A 20,573-nucleotide genomic window follows, 5' to 3' on the forward strand; every position below is an offset into this window, starting at 1 on the left:
TCGCCCCATACTCGATTTTTTACAAATCAAGTTACAAAAAAGGGACATTTCCCTAATTAGTTTGGGAAAGAGGATGGAAGACTGTATAATTTATATGAAAAGGGCATTTGCCTAGATTCCTCATGTTTGCGCATTAGCGCTTTTTATATATAGAAATTATCACTATTTCTATCAAAAACGTAACTCACGACGCCACAACAGCTAAATATAAATTGGGGTCGATTCCCATTTTCTTAATTTCGTAAAGACAACCTGTGCACATTTTATATAAAGTTTCCCTGAGCTTTCCCTCTGGTAGAGATCGTATTTTTGCCGACGCCAATTTTTTTTTTTTTTTTTTTAAGATTTGATAATCTATATATAAAATAATAGGTAAAGCAGAGAGAAACTCAAATTGCAATTTCAAATTAGAACTCTAATTTTGTGCCACGTGTCCAGATTGCAACTCTAAATTAGAACTCTAATTGTATGCCACGTGTACACACCAATTTCAGTCAATTAACGCTGTGCTATTTTTTTTTTTTTGGGTGAATAAAACATTCTGCTCTTCACACCCGCGTATTTTCAGGTTCACCTCCCCTTCTCAAAACCCAAAATCCTTCCTCTCCTTCAATATACAGCTCCCCTCTTCTTCAATGAATGCTATGGAATTTCAAAAGAATATCTCGGTATCAATAATGCATGCCTTTTGGTATTTCTATATCTTATATAGGAAGAGGTTCTGCATCTATTCCGATTGTACTTTTCTTCACCATTTTAATGGTCCTGGTGGTTCTGCATCTATTCCGATGGTACTTTTCTTCACAATTTTAATGGTCCTGGTTTATGCTCTGCAAAACGAATTCTTCCTAAGGTTTGATTACTCATTTCTTTCATCTGCCTATGCTTTCCTTCTTTTTTGTGAATAATTTTTATTCTTTAATTATATAAGTTTTTTTTGTTTTCGCGTGTTTATTTTCTGTTTCATTAGTTTCTCCTTTTGTCACACAAAAAACTTCCACCTTCATCATTGGCGCTCTCTCTCAAAGCCCAAAACCAAAGCCAGCAACGCACACACATATCATTCCAAGCAAACCCATTTAAAAGCAAAAAATTTCTCTCTTTTTTTGTATTTTTGATTCCCTTCTTCTTATTCGTCCATACACAACACAAAAAACCCTTTTTCCCAATCATGCTTTCACAATTTTCTTTTCGGGGGTTTTGGATTTTAGCTCAGCAATGAATTTTACTTTGATCGATGACCAGTGGGCATGTCATTAAACGCGCCAAGTACAAGACCTCACCCAAAGGCGCTGGTACTCCTGGTGTTTTAAAAATGGTATATTGGGAATGCATAATTTTTTTGTGGGTTTTAAAAAAAAAAAATATATATATATATATATATTTTTTTTTTTTATACCCACTTCATAAATGTTTGAACTTTATGGTTGGATTATGATATTATTAGTTTATTGTGCAATTTCCCTATCTGGGTCTTGGTTGATTTTAGTGAAGAAGCTATGAGCAAGTGTTAATTTTTATTTTAGCCATTCTTGGTTTTATGGTAGTTTTTTGATATGATGGGTGAACACATAATGCTCAATACATTCTTTCTGCAATTTGCTAATTGGGTTTTCATTAGAGCTTTTAACATTTTTGTTTTTATGGACAGCTTCTTATAAGTTGCTTGAACTCCACAGAATTTCAGCTGTACCATTTCATGATGCATTATGATTGTTTACATTTCAATTGATTTTATATCACATTTAGAAGAAACTTTTTACTATAATTAATCTCTACTTTGTTTTAATTGGAATTCTTACAATACAAATATGTAAGTACATATATGTAATTGCAGGTACATCATTCAATGTCTTCTTGTATTTCTTCAGGTATTCAGCTTTTATGTACTGCATATCAATCTCAGTCCTTGTCACAATTACCCTTATAAGGGTGGTGTCATCAGTCCCCAAACCCTTCATAGCCTTATGCAACACCTGCAAAATTTCAGACGTGTTAGGATGCATCCATATCATTTTTATTACAATAATAAAAATGGTATATAGGTCCTTCAGTACCATAATCCCACATCAGTAAAAGCATATCTGAACCTGTTGTTCAGAAAAACTAGAGATATGGTCCATATGGAAACGGAGAGAATAGTTTGACAGAGCATAATTTCATTCCTATCTAATTTTAGTATCAGAATAGTGAATATAGTCATAAATCAATGAGTTAGGTCCACTTTTGTTCTGTTGGTTTCTAATCGTTACAATGGAAGAACTTGTAATTTATTGGAATAATGTGAGGGATATTTGGCAGCTCATAATAAAAGGAAATTATGCAAAAGCTTTATAGAATTATCATGATGCTGTCCAACTAGAAATTGATCCATGTATATGTACTATAACATGGGCCTTATCCACACAGGGAACAGAAAACATGTGAAAGCTTTGGCATACCTCATTATTTTAGGGTGCTGGAATGCCTTCAAAAACCAAACTAATTTCCATTGGTTTTTACATTAGAATGGATTTTTTTTTTTTTTTTTCAATTAAGGAAATCATTCCGGACTACTATTCTTCAAATTTAGAGTAGTTAACAGTACTAAAATCATCCAACATAAAGGGATACACGTGTACCAGATAACTCTACTATTGCCTCTTTTATTTTCCACAAAATGATCTGTACTGCAATGATAAAACCTGAATAGCAAAAAGTACTATTTACGTTGCCTTCTTAGCATGAAACTACCAGTTTGTGAAATTACTATTACGATAAACTTCTACCACTCCTAAAGCATGAAGTGCAAAACCCCATAGGCAAGAAGCATTCAATGAAGCGCACATCAAGTGTGCACTTTTGCCCCTTTTTGGAAAATCCCAAAGCCCAAAAAGTGTGCTATTATTTCTTTCTTTCATATTTTTCCCATAAACCCTTTCAATTAGTCACTACATTTTCGTATTTTAGTGCTTGATGATCTCTGACTTTTGGTCATATTTTGGTTAAGCCATGTACTTCATTTCGATCATTGCTATTATAGCTGTCCAAATTTTGTAAAACACAAACAATTTCCTAAAATGTTGCCTTTAAATTGTATATGATTAATTGATTATCATGTTGTCCATTGATTTTTTTTTTTTTTTTTTCAAATTTACTATGTAGAAAATATAAGAAATTGAAATAGCCATTGTTGGATTTAAAATTTGAAGTGACAACCTTTGTGCAATTGCACCACTCCAATCATTTGATCTAATAGGCTACGTATTACTATTTTGAATTTTAAAACTTATTTTGATTGTATATTAACGGATAGAAACAATTAAATTCATTAACACTACAAAAAAAAGGACCTCTGGCCGCGTTTTTAAAACGCGGCTACATGCCAAAAAAACGTGGCTATAGCCTATAGCCACGTTTTTTTAGGCCACGGTTTCTAATGTGGCCTAAAACCCGTGACTATAGGACTGATGGTCTTATGGCCGCACTTTTTAACCGCGGCCCAAGCCAGGGCCCTATAGCCCCGTTTAAAACGCGGCCTACGCCTTTACCTTAGGCCGCGTTTTGAACGCGGCCCAAGGTTGAACCTTAGGCCGCGTTTAAAACGCGGCCCAAGGTTGAACCTTAGGCCGCGTTTTAAACGCAGCCCAAGGGTGAACCTTAGGCCACGTTTAAAACGCAGCCCAAGGTTCAACCTTAGGCCGCGTTTAAAAAGTGCGGCCATACCTCCCATTGTGACGGCCTGTTACACTCATTTAAGCCGCGTTTTAACCGTGGCCTAAGGTTCAGTCTTAGGCCGCACTTGAAACGCGGCCCAAGATTACAACGTTAGGCTGCGTTTTAAGTGCGGCCTAAGCCCCCCGAATTCTTATTATGAATTTGGTCTATAGCCACGTTTTTATCGTTTTAAAAACGTGGCTATAGTATTTTTTTTTTTTTTCCTTTTTATTTCCTTTTGCTAGGCAGATTTTTACAAACCTGTCAAACAACCCAGAACCAGTCCTATAACAACCCAAAATATATCTAATAACAACCCAGAATTCCAACAAAATATCAAGTAAGAATTTTCTCAAGCATTAATTTTCTCTAAATAAATATCCAAACAACTATACATGAAGAGTCCACGAAGAGTCCAAACAATATTACAATTATGTTTACAATATTTTCAATATCCACGAAGTTACAATATTCCGAATATCCAAACAATTATACATGAAGAGTCCATGAAGAGTCCACGAAGATATTATACTATGATGTTGCGCTATATCCTGAAAATATTATATACGCAAAATTAGTAGCACATAATATTGCAATAAACACGCAAGTTTCATTAACTAAAACGCAAAGTTTGTATTACCTGAATATCCAGTTAAACTGGATGGTGGCATGTTCTTTTGGAAGAAGGCTACTATTTCATCCATTCTCCGCTTTGTATCGGCCATTTCCCGCTTTGTTTCGTCCAGCTGCTGCTGATGCCGTGTTTCTGATTCGCGCATTGCTTCGGCCAGTTGCTGCTCATGCCGTGCATCTGACTCCCGCTTTGCTTCAGCCAGTGCTTCGGCTAGTTGCTGCTCATGCCGTGCATCTGACTCCCGCTTTGCTTCGGCCAGTGCTGCGGCCAGTTGCTGCTGATGCCTTTGCTCTGAGTCAGCTTGTTGGTCCCTCATCGAATTTTCCAATGCAATCATTCGTTGGACCGTTTCAGTGGACGACGGCCCAAGCACACATGGAAGGTTGGACCCACTTCTTCCTGATGGGGTTGGTCCAAAACCAACCCCACGGACACGTCCAGAACGTTCTTTGCCCATCACTTGAGCGAACGCATCATCTTTTGCCCAGAGAATTCCATCGCGATGGTCTCCTACTAGCTTGCCCCCGTTGTTTAAAATTTCTTTCATTTTATCCTGTTTTCATATAAGAACCAAATAACATATTATTTGCTATAAATATTTCACGCACAAATTAGAAAATAAATAGGTTATGATATAGGCTTACAATCTTGTCTCGCACTTCATTACTAATAGGAGTCCCATCTTTCTTGCAGTATGCTTTTATGAAAACATCTGCACGCTCCACTGCTTGGCCGTTTTCTTTTGCCTACATCATATTCAACAGTCTCATTACAATAGTGAAAATTAATGTCGGTATGAAGCGACAACCAAACATAACATGCAATATAACCATAAAACAAATTCCGTAAACATGTAGTTTATTACGTTCAAAAAGACGAGTTGTTTTCTTCATGTGAATGCTTTGTATCAAGCGGTTTTTGGTACCAACACTCTTTATAATATTAGATTTAATAAAATAGCCATTTTATAAGAGGTAACGTTTGAAAAAGTGTGGCCATAACTATATGCCACAACTATAGCCACGTTTCTTAAATGTGGTTATATCTGTTACCTATAGCCACGTTTAAAACGCGGCTATAACCCCCTAACTATTTTTAGAATTTGTCTATAGCCACGTTTCTTAAATGTGGTTATATCTGTTACCTATAGCCACGTTTAAAACGCGGCTATAACCATAGCACTATTTTTAGAATTTGTCTATAGCCACGTTTTAAACGCAGCTACAACCCCCTAAATATTTTTACAATTACTCCATAGCCACGTTTGAAACGCAGCTACAACCCCCTGCCTATATGCATCCCAATTGCTATATACCAAACTAAACTCTTGCTAACAAAGTGGCAAACATAAATATTAATGAAATCACTAATCAAAAACAGGAAACATCACAAGAAATGTCTATTAACAGTCATAAACATGCAAACATAATAATTTCAGTAAACTAGTTTCTTCAAACTCTTCAGATTCATCACACATAATAATTTTAATTCAACCAAACAATATGTATACAACCCATTTGTGATTTTTTAATATTGATTAATTCTAAACCAAGAAGTTTGTATTATTACAGTAATGAAATTGTGGATTGCTTAGTTTGGACCCTACGACAACGTTGGGCATTGCCACCATTACTGTCATCTCCATGCAAAATCTATTTTAATTTCCATGAATTCGAATCGACCATGTTCTTTCAACAACAAAATAAATAAATAAATACAACTAGAATTTATTGATACCACCAATATGTCACAAGTTCAATTAAAATAGTAGAGCATTAAAACTTGGCTAGTTATTGTATAATGCATTTCTTACCATATTGTCAGCAGTTTGTGCAAAACTTATAGGCCCTGTCCTCGCTATATCCGTCTGAAACGAACGACTTCTCTTGTTCGTATCCACTAATTCCTTTACACATTCCCGCCAACAAATTAAAACAAACAAATCAGTTAAAACACTGTACTCGGTATAGAGCAAGAAAATAGAGCAAGAAAATAGCGCAACCTTCGTTTTAGAATCAAACCAATAGTCAACTAGTGCGCGGTAGTCCTGCTCGTCAGCCCAAGATGGTTTGTTTTTATACACATCTTCTTTTAACGCATCTTTTGGGTAGCATTTTTTTTTTAACTTACTTCTTCGGTTCCTTCTCAACTCTCCTAATAAGTGCATTGCCCAGTTCATTTGATTAGCTGGGCTAATAATCTCTGGGTCAATGATCCATTTTTTCTGAAATGCAAAAATTGAGTTAGCATAGTGCAATAATTCACCCTACTGAAAATGCCATTTAGCACATACACGACTATACATAACAATTAAAAGTATCTTAATTTGATACAACCTCTATCTCTACCCAAGCGTTTTCTTTGCATTTACGGTCGACATGCGTCCAAGTAGCAGGCATAAGTGGGCAATAGTTGCGGCAGATGCATAAGGTGCCCAACCACCTTTTGAATGTTTGCCCGCTTTCCCCAACCGGTTGCTTGCTCCCATTTAACCCACATACAAGTTTCTTGTTCGGTGGAAGAGCCCATATACGCTGCATTAGCGTTATTCCACGTTTTTTATTTATATTATTGTATATTGGGGATTCCCGAACTGAATCTTCTGCACGCCCATCATTGGATGGTGCGGTTTCTTGGACCAAATCGCCTGCATATAGTAAACCATTATTAGAGAGAATGAAATTTCAAAGTTCACAATTACAGAGAAGTCACTGTATATAGCAAATGTGGAGATTTTGATACTTAAAGAAACTGATAATAACAAATAAGTCGATGTCTCTATCTAAAAGCTGTTTTTATCCCTTTCAAAAATAAAAAACTGTTTTTATCCAAAAAATATATGTAAGTTGCATATAATTCAACCATAATACCATTACTGCCAGTGTCATGTACATGCACAGCCAAGTTGAATATCATTTCCAAAGCTCGTAAATCACATGAATATCATTATTACAGCTTGGGTAAAATAACCTCAAACAAGAACATAATACCCATCAAAAGAAATTAGAACTTTTACCTCAAATAAAGTGATGAAGATGCTTTGGGGTTCCTAAGTATTTTTCTGGTGATCTTGTCGAAAAAATGATGGTGAGGATTGATTGCTTTGGAGTGGAGGCCGGTGGGTGAGTGTGGAAGTGAGTGTGTGTGTGTGTGTGTGTGTGTTTAAGTAAAGATAAAAGAAAGAAAATGAAACACAGAAAAGAGACAGCCAGCCAAAAGAGAGAAGAGAGGTGGGTGAAAATGAGTGATGGGGAGTGGTGTTAGGTGGGGGGCACGTGCGAACTAAAAATCTGACTTGACCCCCTCTTTTCTTTTTGTTTTTTCTTTGATGACAAGGACGTTACACATCCACAGTGAACAAAATATGAGATAAAAGTAACTATCCTAAATGGAGTTAGGAATAAAAATATCCTTTAGAGACCGAATTAGTTGTTTTTAAAAGTGTTGAACTTAGTTGATATGAACCCAAACTCCAAAGAAGTTTAGTAAAATTTACTTAAGGACACTCATTACCATTTCCCTTCTTAGTATTACTTGATTTTGCATGAAATGTGTGCCACTATATTTATTGAGTCCAATTTTATTGGAGTTTGTGTTCCTTAGAAATTCATTTACTTTTCCGAGGAACAAGTCCAATTCCTTAGTATTACTTGCTTTTTATTAATTTCTTAAAGAAGTGCACATTTGAAGGGTGATGAGGGGTGATTTGGTCCCTAATTATGTCAAGTGGTGGTACTTAATTGGATCATTTCCCTAAATCTCACTTCTTCTAGAACCCATCTAGGAGAAGATGTAACTAATTTTGTCCTTACCCCCAAGTTTGCACAGCCAATTTGGTTCCATGCACAACCAAAAATTTTCCATACCCTCAACAAATTGCAAGCTGGCCAAATGCCAAAGAAAAAGCGATCTCCCATCCCACGCGACCTCACCATCTTTTACTAAAAAATAAGTAAGGCCTCCCATGCAAATCAAGTTTCCTCAATATTTTTCACACACGTCTCTACCCTCTCCACAGAGAAACACCCAAACTCCCAGACACACTACAAAAACTATCAAATCCCAGAAAATACACAAAAAAACCTTCTCACAAACAAAACCTGCAAGAATCCCTCAATCATATAGAAATCCAACCAAAAACCCAGCTCTAAACCCCTACAAACTTTATAGAGAAACACCCAAATTCCCAGCCAAGAACGCCACCAAAAATACCCAAAAACAACGCCCTTACAAACCCAAATAGAACCATAAATATCCCTGTTTTAACCCATAAAATCAACCCCAAAATCGACAATCTCAACCCCCACTGAAAATAACCCAGCAAATCCTCCAAAACTCTCACTACAAATATCCTAGAATAAGCCAAGAAAAATCCCACTGGAACTACAGCCAAAACCCCACTGTCAAACCCTTAACAATTCTCAGGAAGACCCAAAAATAGCCACTGTAAACCCAACACTGAAAACTCCATCAGATACCAAGAAAAATCCCTTCATACAAACCAACCAGAAAACCCATTTGAAAACAGCATCAACAGAGCATAAAAAAAAAAAAAATGAAAGATAAATGGAGCAGAAGCATAAGCTAAATACCAAGACATGAAAGCAGAATACAAAGAAGGAAATAAGAAATTCAAAAGCAGAGAACCATACAGAAAATTTTCTTGAATTTTAAGGTCAACAAATTTTCTACTTTCTTGTTGGGCTTTTTGCATTTAATGTTTAAAAATGCTAAGATATTGTCTAGATAATCATATTTAAGCTCATTTTATCTGTTGAATTTAAAAAGTTTGGGATCAGGAGTTCAAAATTTTATTTCAAAGGGTCAAAAAAATATTTTAAAAATATTATACATAATTCTTTTTTTTTTATTTAGCTCTTATACTTTTTTTCTTTTTCTTTTTCTTTTTTGGCTAGCTCAGATGGTTTATTTAAAGTTTTCAACCCCCTAATCTTCACTTGGTGCCGCCCCTACGACCACCCCGTGACTTTACCATTACATAAGGTAATGTCCCCCCAACATTAATTGTGTTCTTTTGTTTACATCTAAATATATCCATCATAAAATTAAAAACTGATTTCTATACTGTGCAAACTGCACATTTTTACAAGGGAAAAGTGTGTGTGTTTTTTTTTTTCTTAGAAACAGAAGGGACAAGTTAATTAAAATACAGTAAGAGCAGTAGTTTAAAATATATTTTCCGAAATTTTTAATGATAAAATGAAAAATAAAATTAAGAGTTTTCTCAAGCTTAGTGAGGGAAGAGGGAGACTTGTATTTGTATTTGGAGGTAATGAAACCGTAATTGTGTTAGGAACTCTAAAATTTGCTACAGCACATCAACTCATTTACATATGCTTATAGGTTTTATTAGGTTGTTGAAAAATATTATAATGAACATAATTATGGAATAGTTTTTTAAGCGTATGACTTAGATTTCTGATGTGCACTCTGCACAAATATTGCAGTTTAATTTTTGATAATCAGCACAAGTCTTAATGCCTCCAATGTACAGTTGTTTGTAATAATTAATGAATTTCTATTTTATATATATATATATATATATATTTATAGTTGACCCTATATCTTCTTCTTGTGGAGATGTACAACTGAGCTAAGCTATCTTAGTTGTCTGCTTCTTTGCTTTGAGTCTCCTCAATTAAAAATGAAAGGTTCAATTGTCTTCATTTTCATGGGAGAGTATTGGCAGGTGTTTAAGGCTATAAGGTAGGTTCTCTTCTCATGCCAATATAAGTTTGTGGTTGCTGCCAGAAACTATGCTTTAGGTTGTTTGGAATACTAATGTTATAATCCAAGAATTGAATAGTTGGGTCATGAAATCCCAACTACATTTGTTAATGTGGAACTTAAAAATAGTAGTTCCAGCATAGATGTCTTTAATCTGTATTTGAACACTTAATGAATTAAATTTGACAGTGATCCTTTGTTAGGCAATAGAACTCATGGTTGTTGATGCTCTGTTAAAAGTAATTGATTTTCTTCAAATTGCATCACCAATTCATCAACCAGCAGAATTTTGGACGGTTTGAACTTTACACATTATCATCAAACTTCTAGGTTTTACTTTACAGCACTGACATAGTTTCTCTGAAAGTGCAGTTAGATGACTCAATCTTAAAAATCATTGAAATTTCTAATGCACAAGAGCGCAAGGAAGCATGAGACATCATTTAACGCATTCGAAGAAGGGAGCTATATCATGTATCTTATTACAATTGCAAGATGGGGAAGAGGTAGTAATGTTTGAAATTCTTCATGTCTCAAAATCTTTAACTTCTCCTATTGAATTTTTTTTTATTACTAAAAAAAAAAGGAACTTTAGTGAACCAAAAGAGATAAAAAATTGTTAATCTTATTTATACATTTTAAATTTTTGGATCATTGTGTGAATTTTAATTCATTCAATTAGTAAATTTCATTTTACTTGAATAATTAAAGTATGTATCAAGTCAAAACTACTAAAAAATTGAAACCATATAAACATAAGGTTAAAGATATAGGTGTTTAGTCATTAACAGCAAACATAAAAGTGTTACCCTAAGAATAATTTGCACTGTACGAATAACTACCTGCAGAAGGCGGCTGTGTCTTCTCATCATCATAATCATCTCCTTCCTCCCATCTTGCGTGCTCAGCATCATAGGCGGCCCTTAACTCCTCCTGCATGATGTCTCGTGAGCGTGATGAACCTTGGCCAACTTGCACAATTGTCAATGGATGGTCCCTCTCCTTTCCTGCAGCAAACGACTGAAAAATTAGTTACAACAGTAATAAATATCAAACGTTACATTTCAAGATATGTAAACTACCTGTGGGTTGTGACCCAGCATCACTAGTATGGGCGGCTTGCAGCTCCTCCCCTCTCTGTCGTGAACTCGAGGGTCCTTCGCCGACTTCTACAACTGGCAATCGGCATTTCTTACCCATTCTTGCGTCTAACAACTTTACAAAACAAAAAAAGTGTTAACTATAGACAACAATCAATTGCATAAAATGTAAGTTAAACATTTTTTGGTTCTGACACCCTTTACAATAATTCAACCATATACACGTTTCGTGCACCAAGATAGCCAGAAGAATACTTTATATTAAATGTCGCAATTTTTGTTAGAATTGAGCTGGGTTAGGACCTATGGTAATTAAGATCATGAAGGTAAGATATTAAAGATGATTTTAAAACCCCCATAAATGAACCAATAAAAAGCTAGACTTTGGTATATTTACAATCTGCTACAACTCATGTAAATAAATACAATAAGAAAAAGAAAAAGAAAAATTGTCAGTTTTATATCTCTCAGTTTTAAGTTCAATTAAAATTGTCAAGAGTCTCATAACTCAATTAGTGTTTTCAAATAAGACATTTAAGATTCAAATCTCTTTCCTAATCAATCTAATTATCCAAAGAAAAAAAGATTAAGCTTGGATTGGCATATTATAAAGTTGGTTAGGTAAAACAAAAAACATTTACAAAAACAAGCCATGATTATTTTCTAATATCAGACTTGGTAAAGAGAGAGAAATGATAGGGCATTCCAAAGATGCCGAAGAGATAGGGTGTTTCACGGAAAACGGAGACAAAAACGGTATTTCTAGCCAATAGGCATAGTCTTGGCTGATTGGAGGGGAGGTTAGTGCGAAGCAAATTGCTAATACACGGGTTCTTTAATATATAGTCTTGCTGGTTACCATCACTATCAATCTATATCTGCATTTGAAGAATGCAATTGGCAATATCAACATCATTTGATCCAAATTTCAAAAATGACATTATAAATAAGTGCGACATAATTATGATCAAACTACCCTATAGTTATGATGATAATCCCCCTAAAAAAAGACCTTAGGGCTAATAACCCCCCTACAAAAAACCTTAGGGCTAATAAATTCGTGATTCGAAAAGAAAGACAGTTTTTCTCCTAGTGAATATGAAGAGAAAATGTTTCCAAGAGAAAATTTTCTATGACTTGGGTTTTGATGATTTTTAGAGGAGAAAGTCATGGTCGTTGCCTTGTAACTAAAAAAAAAAAATAAATAAAAGAAATGGAGTCTTTTTGGTCTATTCTCATCAACCCCATGTTATGTAGCAACAATAAGCAGTGCCATATGTACTATCGAGTCCTTAATGAGGCTATTATTATAAGAAATTTGTAATTTAACTTACATCTCTTGATATTTCTAACAAATACGTACATAATTCAAATCTCTTTTTAGCTATCAATTTATCAAAAAGAAAAAACAGTCTAGAGATATGACGTTTCTATTAATATCACCACAACTTTAAAGTGATGAATTAATGTAAAAATAATTGTTTAACATTTACCTTCAATCATCATAATAGTGCATGGTAGTCTTGTATAAAAATTACTTTAAAAGATGAGGTTATGTTTTTAAATTTTTATTTTTTTTACAATGTCCCCACCAAATGATATACACATTAAACATGAGTCCTCAAAAATAAATTAATATAAATATGAGCTTAATGGGGTGAACCAAACTTTCACTTACAAAAATGGGCCAAAGTTCAAATTGACATTGTTTATTAATTTTTACGAGACTCTATATGAGTGCTCTTCCATTTATGGTGCCAGTGAAAAGAGCGTAAAATTGTAGAAATCACCATAAGTGGAAAAATCCATTTGGGCAGGTCCCAGAAGAGGGCTTTGTTTACTACACACGCTTTACAGAAGAGCGTGGCGAGTATATTTTCTAGAGGAAGGTTGCGTAGAAAACCAACAGTCAGTTTCATTTTGCCATTTTTTTTATTGGGTCAAGAACCTCAACACTGACTCCTCTGTATAAAAAAATTAAAACAGGTCACCCCGACCACAAGCAGAAGGGATGCAGTGATATCCACGCGCCAACTCATTGTCAAACTCAATCTTGGTGTGTGTTTAGGTTTGACTGTAGATGAGCCTACTGATATTAACATTTGCGAAAAACACTGCTTGGAAACGTTTGTTTGCAAACAAGTCAAATCTAATCACAAGCTTAAGCTCGATTATTAGACACGCTAAGCTCAAACAATGTATTGCATTGGTGAACAAAACGAAGGTGATTTGAGTGTGTATATTTGGAGGGGTAGGTATATTCACTTGTACAGGTGTTCCTTTTTGAACTAGGACTAGGCTCGAGTGGATTAGCTCCCCATACTTACTTCTTATCGTGATAGTTGATTCAAATCAATATGGTATGACCTAAGCCTAGTTTTGGAATACTAGTTTCGATCCTAACCATACCTATTTATTAACATGATAGTTGGTTCGAATCTATATGGTATGATATAAACCTAGTTTCGGAATAATGGTTTCAGTCCTAGCCATATCAATATTTGGGTAAAATAACTTATTTTAATATCTAACAATATATAAACTACCCTATCCAAGTTTAAGAGCTTCTATTTGGCAAACACTACAACCACAACGAAAAGAAACCCTAACACCACACGATCATATATCCAAGTTCATAAGAAATGAATTTCAAATCCAATAGCGAAGAGGGGAAGGAATTGGATACATCATAAGTAAAAATTAAAGGAATTAACAATATGAAGAGGAATTAACAAATTCAACAAATATTACACAGAGGCATTCCAACTAATTCATGAATGAATACGTTTTCATTAACAACTGTAACATCCAAACACATAATACACTACTAAATTATTACACTACTCATCCTCGGTGTACTCATCCTTGTTGTCGTCTTCATTGTCAGACTCATCGTCAATAAACTCATCCTCATTGTTTACTCCATGAAGATCTCTTTCAGCAATGATGGAGGCATCAATTGTCATTCCCTCTAGATCATCCCGAGCCCAACGAAGGTTGTCACTCACAACCTCATTACTACTTATATTGTAGGGAACATTTTCAGAAAAACTATATATGTCATCCTCCTCCCGTTGGGGACCAACACCAGCATCAAACACGTCCCTAGCTTTAGTTTTGACAACAGCATACCAATCTTTGTGCCTTTTATCTTCCACATAAAAAACTTGTGTAGCTTGAGATGCCAAAACGTATGGTTCATCTATCATTTTATCCCCACCGTGTATGAAGTGTGTAAAGTTTACCATAGGAAATCCAAATTCATCAGTCCTATATCCTCTCCTATGTTGGTCATGAACCCATTTACACTTGAATAACACATGTTTGATATTGTCAGAATAATTCAACTCAATTATATCAGTTAAAATACCATAGTAAGTATTGCCCCCATCAGTAGCCACACTAACTCCACTATTCTGCGTTTTCCTATTTGCCTCATCATTTACACTCCTAAATTTTAAGCCATTTATTACATAATGCTTGAACCGCTTTACATAAATATACGGCCATTTGGACAATGTAACAAGGGTATCACTAACTCCCTCCCTTTCCTTATCAGCACCAATGAGGGACATCACCTAATATCAGTTGGCCAAAATAAAATAATTCATATCAGTACAGTTAATCATGGTTGAGACAGTGTTACAAGTTTAATAAGTTGAAAATGTCATACGTACGTGACCCCCAAACCAAGTACAAAACTTCTCCATGTGGTGCTTATATATAATGGCATCGGAAACGTTACGATTGTGGCCTTTTCGAAGTTCATCCTCTATCAATCTTTTGTGCATCCTGTGCAGGCAATTGTATTAGGGTTAATAGACCTTACGTACATTGGATTGACGTGCAATTATATTTGTATATGTAATACTTACTCACGAAAGCGGTTGATGTTTTCAGAATTGAATAAAACGTAGCGATGGGCTTGGGTCCACTCTTTATTGTTTAATGTCATGATCGAAACCACCCCCGTTGACTCCTCAATCATCCTGGTGGGTCGATTGAATATAGTTTCCACTCCTTCCATATACCGTGAACAGAATGTTAAGCACTCCTCTACTATGTATCCTTCAGCAATAGACCCTTCCGGAGCAGCTCTATTTCGTACGTAAGACTTAAGACGTGAGAGGTACCTATAAAGGAACGATAAGATTAATGATTGGCAATGGTAATTCGAACACGCACATGAAACTGGAAGTTGATCAATAATATTACACACATCTTACCTCTCAATGGGATACATCCAACGGTAGTGCACTGGACCACCAATCTTAGCTTCAGCAGCTAAGTGCATGACCAAATGTACCATCACTGTAAAGAAGGATGGAGGAAATATCTTTTCCAATTCACACAATGTCACTGCAATCTCTGCCTCACTAGTCACAATATCTGAAACCGTCAGGGTTTTGGAACAAATTTCTCTAAAGAAGCAAGCTAACTTTATCAAAGGCCTACTAACATGAGATGGCAAAGACCCACGTAATGCTATGGGAAAAAGTTGCTGCATCAATATGTGATTATCATGACTCTTCAAACCAGAAATCTTGCGTTCTTTCATATTCACACGCCGTGAGATATTGGAAGCGTACCCATCGGGCACTGTTACATCCTTCAGAACTTGCAAGAAACCATCTATCTCCGATGAAGTCATATGAAAACATGCAGCTGGTATGGTATACTGGTCATCACTTTTTCGTTGTAGGTGGAGTTCACTCCTTATCCCCATGTCCGCCAAGTCAAGGCGTGCCTTGTAATTATCCTTCGTTTTATCCTTCAAGTTCAACAGTGTGCTTAGTATATTGTCCATCACATTCTTCTCTATATGCATCACATCAAGATTGTGTCGCAACTTGTGATCCTCCCAATAAGGCAAGGTAAAAAATATACTCCTTTTCTTCCAACCACTCTGGTCTGCCTCCCTTCTCTTCCTTTTTTTGTAAGCAAGCTGACATTTCCTACCCAGACAACGTCCAAGTAAATGTTCAGTTTCCACAATAATGTCAGATGTGACTGGTGGTTCAGGAGCCAATTGAGTATCAATAGATCCATCAAATGACAGACCATCTTTGCGGAAATCGTGGTCAACATCCAACCATCGCCGATGTCCCATGTAACAGAATTTGCGACCATTTCTCAAATATCGAGACTCGGTCTTCACGGCACAAGAAGGACACGCCAACTCACCTTTGGTACTCCAACCCGACAAATCTGCGTATGTAGGAAAATCATTTATGGTCCACATCAATGCTGCACGCAATTGGAATACTTCTTTTGAAAATGCATCGTATGCTTGTACTCCAACATCCCATAACTCCCTTAGTTCTTCTACTAACGGTTCCAAGTACACATCTATAGCAATCCCTGGCGAGGTAGGACCAGGAATAACTAATGATAGAATCAAAGATGACCGTTTCATGCACAGCCAATTTGGGAGATTGTACGGGACCAACATGACAGGCCACGTACTATGACTAGTACTCATAATTCCGAAGGGGTTGAACCCATCCGCAGCTAATCCAAGTCTGACATTACGAGGGTCAGATGAGAAGTGTAAATGCTTACTGTCAAACATTTTCCATGCATCTGAGTCAGCAGGATGCCGCATTACCCCATCATCAGTACGACCATTAACATGCCATTTCATAGAACTAGCCAGATCGGGTGACAGAAATAGTCGCTGCAATCTTGGCTTTAAGGGGAACCACCGTAGTATCTTCGCAGCTTTCTTCTTCCCCTTACTGGATGAAGCATGCTTACTAGCAACAGATGCCTCATTTGTTTTCCACCTTGAAGCTTTACAACAAGGACACGCCTCGAGGTTAACATTTTGCTTCCAAAACAGCATACAATCATTGGGACAAGCATGGATCTTCTCATAACCCAAACCCAAATCTCGAACTATCTTCTTAGCCTCATAATGGTCCTTTGGCAACTTAGCGTCTGAAGGAAGCATATCCATCAGGACTTGAAGCAACAGAGTAAATGACTTATTTGTCCAACCACACAGAGTCTTCAACTGGAACAACACGACAATGGCTGAGAAAATGCTAAATTTTGTACAACCTTCATATAAAGGTTTGTCTACATCATCTACCATCTTGTAAAACTTCTTGGCGTCATCATTCGGAACTTCACCCGGACATTGCGCTGTTGGACCTTCTTCCATTGGTTCGGGTGGGATTTCATGCGGGGGGCACAAATCGTGCAACATCCCATGGAAATCACCATATGGATTTTGGGTTTCTTGCACATGAGAGCTCCCACATTCGGTAGCTGGCGTAGCAGCCGCCGATTCACCATGAAATTTCCAAACTTTGTAATTTTTAAGCATCCCTGAAGCCCAACAGTGCTCACGTACCACATTTAGCGGTTGTATAAGCAAATTCACACATTTCACACAAGGACATAAGATGTTCCCATTCCGCGCCGATGGAGCAGCAAATTCCACGAATTGGTTTACACCTTCAAAATATTCCCTTGTACCCCTCCGCTTCTCCATCCAACTTTTGTCCATTGCGATACAATATTTACGGAATTTTACCTACACCAAGATTTGTTACTACAAAGATACTAATTATTATAATTACATTCATTTGTCATTTGTTAAGAACAGACATACCCAAGTATGCGGCTATTTTCTTAGAACATATAACACTTGTCCTAGACTAAGTCAATGTGATAAGTTGTAAAAGTAGTTAAGCATAAGTGTTTACAAAATATGAAAACAAATACCAAATTCATGTAATTGTACTAATTATTAAAAACTTAATAATTATTAAGTCCATAATACCATGATGCTCAATTACTCGGCTCATAAGGAGTATCTATGCATTTCATTTTTATTCATCTATTGTGAAATTCTGTTTAGGTTATTCGAATGTTATGGCCTATAGTTTTCTAATACTTACAATTCGGACCAGAAAAAGGGGGGTCCCATCTGTCGTGAAATTACCATTAGTTTATTAGAATGTTGTGGACTTTAGTTTACTAATGCTTTCTGTCATAGAAAAGCAAATGGGGGCTTAAGGGGTACTAACTTGGGCTTAATCACAAACATTAAGATCTTCTTGATTTCAACTTTAATATGTTCCTTCATACCCTCGCACAAATTATGATACCTCAAATTAATGGTTTGCATTTAGGTATAATATCTGGAATGTAAATGGATATTGAACAATTTAGACAAAACTCACGAATTCTTTATCTTGTTTTTCTTTGTTTGTTGCTCTGCATTTTACTTTGGTGTAGAATTTTGTGAGACTATTTACTATTGTAGCTTGATGCATTTAATGGATTAATACTACAAGATTTGAATATCATAATATTATAATTATTAATTATTTTTTTGTCGAAGTCGCCTATATTTGCTTCTACGAAAAACAAAGACACCTATAATCTCTCTTGGTCTGCCATAATTTTATTTTGTTATTCTTTTGGACAGTCGGAACATGTTTTGAATAATAAATTGTTGGAGTAAAAAAAAAAAAAAAAAACACTTTTTTTCTACTTGAGTGCATGGTTGGTAAAGAAATACAGGTTTTTTTTTTTTTTTTTTAAATGTTTTTTATAAATGGTCTATTTATAATTTTGTTGAATGAGCAAAAAATTTCAAGATAAGATTTTTTATTTCTATGAAGGACTCCATCAATTTAGGTTTTATTTTCTTGCAAGTAATTATAAATAAGATTATTATTATTATTGATTTTGTATTGTCTTAGTATAAAATGTTTAAATTTTAAGTTCCCATGTGTCTTTTGTAACAAGAAAAGAAGGTATATTGTTGATGATGATGAGTTGTTCTATTTAATGATCTTTTGTTGTATATTTGCTTCTCATAGTGCTTATTACAAGTGGCTGTCTTGGATATTGCATGATAGTGCTAATGCTTTTAGATTGATTTCATCCTTTTCAATTTTGGGCTTTTCTAGGTTTTGTATGTAATTATATTCTTAAAATCTTAGTTAATCTACTTGGGTGATGAGGGGGGAAAATCAAACGTCTTGACTTGAATTATTTGGAGTAGCAAGTATGGTCAAACTATATTTCCAGTGGTGTGCTCAAATAGAATTTTAATTTAAAACTATCTCGAAATGGAATTGATAGGTGAATCAATCCCAAATTTTCACAGCGTTATCTATTATAATGTTATGAAGATTAAATGATTAAAGATAGTCTTATATATGTGTATTTTTTACGATATTGTTTAATCATATTTATGATAAGTATTTGTGCGATATTGTGAACATCTAATTTCTTATCCATTTCTATATCTATTTGCTCTCGGTCTCTAAAATTTTTCTCAGTGTACCTACAATGCAGAAGATGTATATATAAAAGAGAGAGGAGAGGCTGAAGCAGCTAAAAGGGGCAAGATCCCTTCAATTAGCTGCCTCTATTAGATGTGATGGATGCTCGTGAAAATAAATAGTACATAACAATTACAGACTTATGTTAAAACAGAAACGGTACACCAATACTCAAGTTACTGCATAATTTAGAACAAACTCAGGGGAATAATTTCAAACTCATGCTAAAGTTGAAAGTGGATTTTCATATTGTTTTTGTATTCATTTGTGGGCATTAAACAATGTTTATATTATTATGTAATTGCATTATGTTTAATAATAAAATGGCATTCCTGGATTTGCCTTCGTCAAATTTGTACAAAACTTTGTAAGACTTGTAATGTTGCAGCTTTGAGTGCTACTAGTTAGTTCGTATATATGATCCCTAATAACCCAAAAAAAAAAAAAATTTGAACTATCATAGTCTTTTGTTTTCATGCTTGATAGTCCCATGAAAAAGCTAGAAGTTTTCATTGGAAAGTAATTGCAAATTGGGATGATCTAGTAGATTTGTGCGGTAAAGATAGGGCAACTAGTCTGTGAGGGTGCTGAAACAGGTGTAGAAGTTGTTGATTTGGATAGTGGAACTCGAGTCCAAAAGAATTGTTGGTTGATGATGATAATTTATCGCCAGACTTGGTTAATATTGAAAAGATAAGAGCTCAAGTACCAATTGTTCCTATTAGGGCATTGACATCTTGAATTCCTATTTTATTCTATTTTACCATCTCAAAAAGGTACTTTATTAATTACATCATACTATTTTACAACACCCTCAACATCTCAATTTTTATTTTCCTATTCCACCCATTAAATTAATATATACTATCTAATAAAATAATATAATTCAATATCTCTCTCTCCCTTCTCCCCCATGCCAACAACAAAAAATATTATTATTTTTTTAGGATACTAGACCAATACAAGGCCAAATGCTGGGGCCTTTTTAGTACTTTAATGGTAACATTTGCTTACATATGCCATTTGCATGGCCAATTGTGAATGCTCTAGAAAAGAATGGCAAATGCCAAATGCCAAATTTTTGGTATT

At 35.3% G+C, this 20,573-nt stretch overlaps 2 protein-coding genes and 1 long non-coding RNA gene across 3 annotated transcripts; 1 reads left to right on the plus strand and 2 right to left on the minus strand.

Annotated features, from left to right (window-relative positions):
* The first annotated feature begins 540 nt into the window (after window positions 1–540).
* LOC126707269 (uncharacterized) lies at window positions 541–2,342 on the plus strand. The gene is made up of 2 exons (XR_007648878.1): window positions 541–853; window positions 1,838–2,342. It is a non-coding gene; the product is annotated as an uncharacterized LOC126707269 (long non-coding RNA).
* A 2,198-nt stretch (window positions 2,343–4,540) lies between these two features.
* Window positions 4,541–6,897, minus strand: LOC126704843 (uncharacterized). Its single transcript, XM_050403836.1, has 6 exons — window positions 6,667–6,897; window positions 6,333–6,554; window positions 6,144–6,236; window positions 4,975–5,076; window positions 4,615–4,883; window positions 4,541–4,547 (listed from the first exon to the last, which is right to left on the minus strand). The coding sequence occupies exons 1-6, from the start codon at window positions 6,868–6,870 to the stop codon at window positions 4,541–4,543; spliced, it is 897 nt and encodes a 298-aa protein (XP_050259793.1). The 5' UTR covers window positions 6,871–6,897.
* A 7,121-nt stretch (window positions 6,898–14,018) lies between these two features.
* LOC126704844 (uncharacterized) lies at window positions 14,019–17,692 on the minus strand. The gene is made up of 4 exons (XM_050403837.1): window positions 15,405–17,692; window positions 15,054–15,311; window positions 14,856–14,970; window positions 14,019–14,756 (listed from the first exon to the last, which is right to left on the minus strand). Exons 1-4 carry the CDS (start codon window positions 17,690–17,692, stop codon window positions 14,019–14,021), a joined length of 3,399 nt encoding a protein of 1,132 aa, XP_050259794.1.
* Window positions 17,693–20,573: the final 2,881 nt, after the last annotated feature.

This window comes from Quercus robur, chromosome 11 (assembly GCF_932294415.1).
Source record: "Quercus robur chromosome 11, dhQueRobu3.1, whole genome shotgun sequence".
Lineage (NCBI taxonomy): Eukaryota > Viridiplantae > Streptophyta > Magnoliopsida > Fagales > Fagaceae > Quercus > Quercus robur.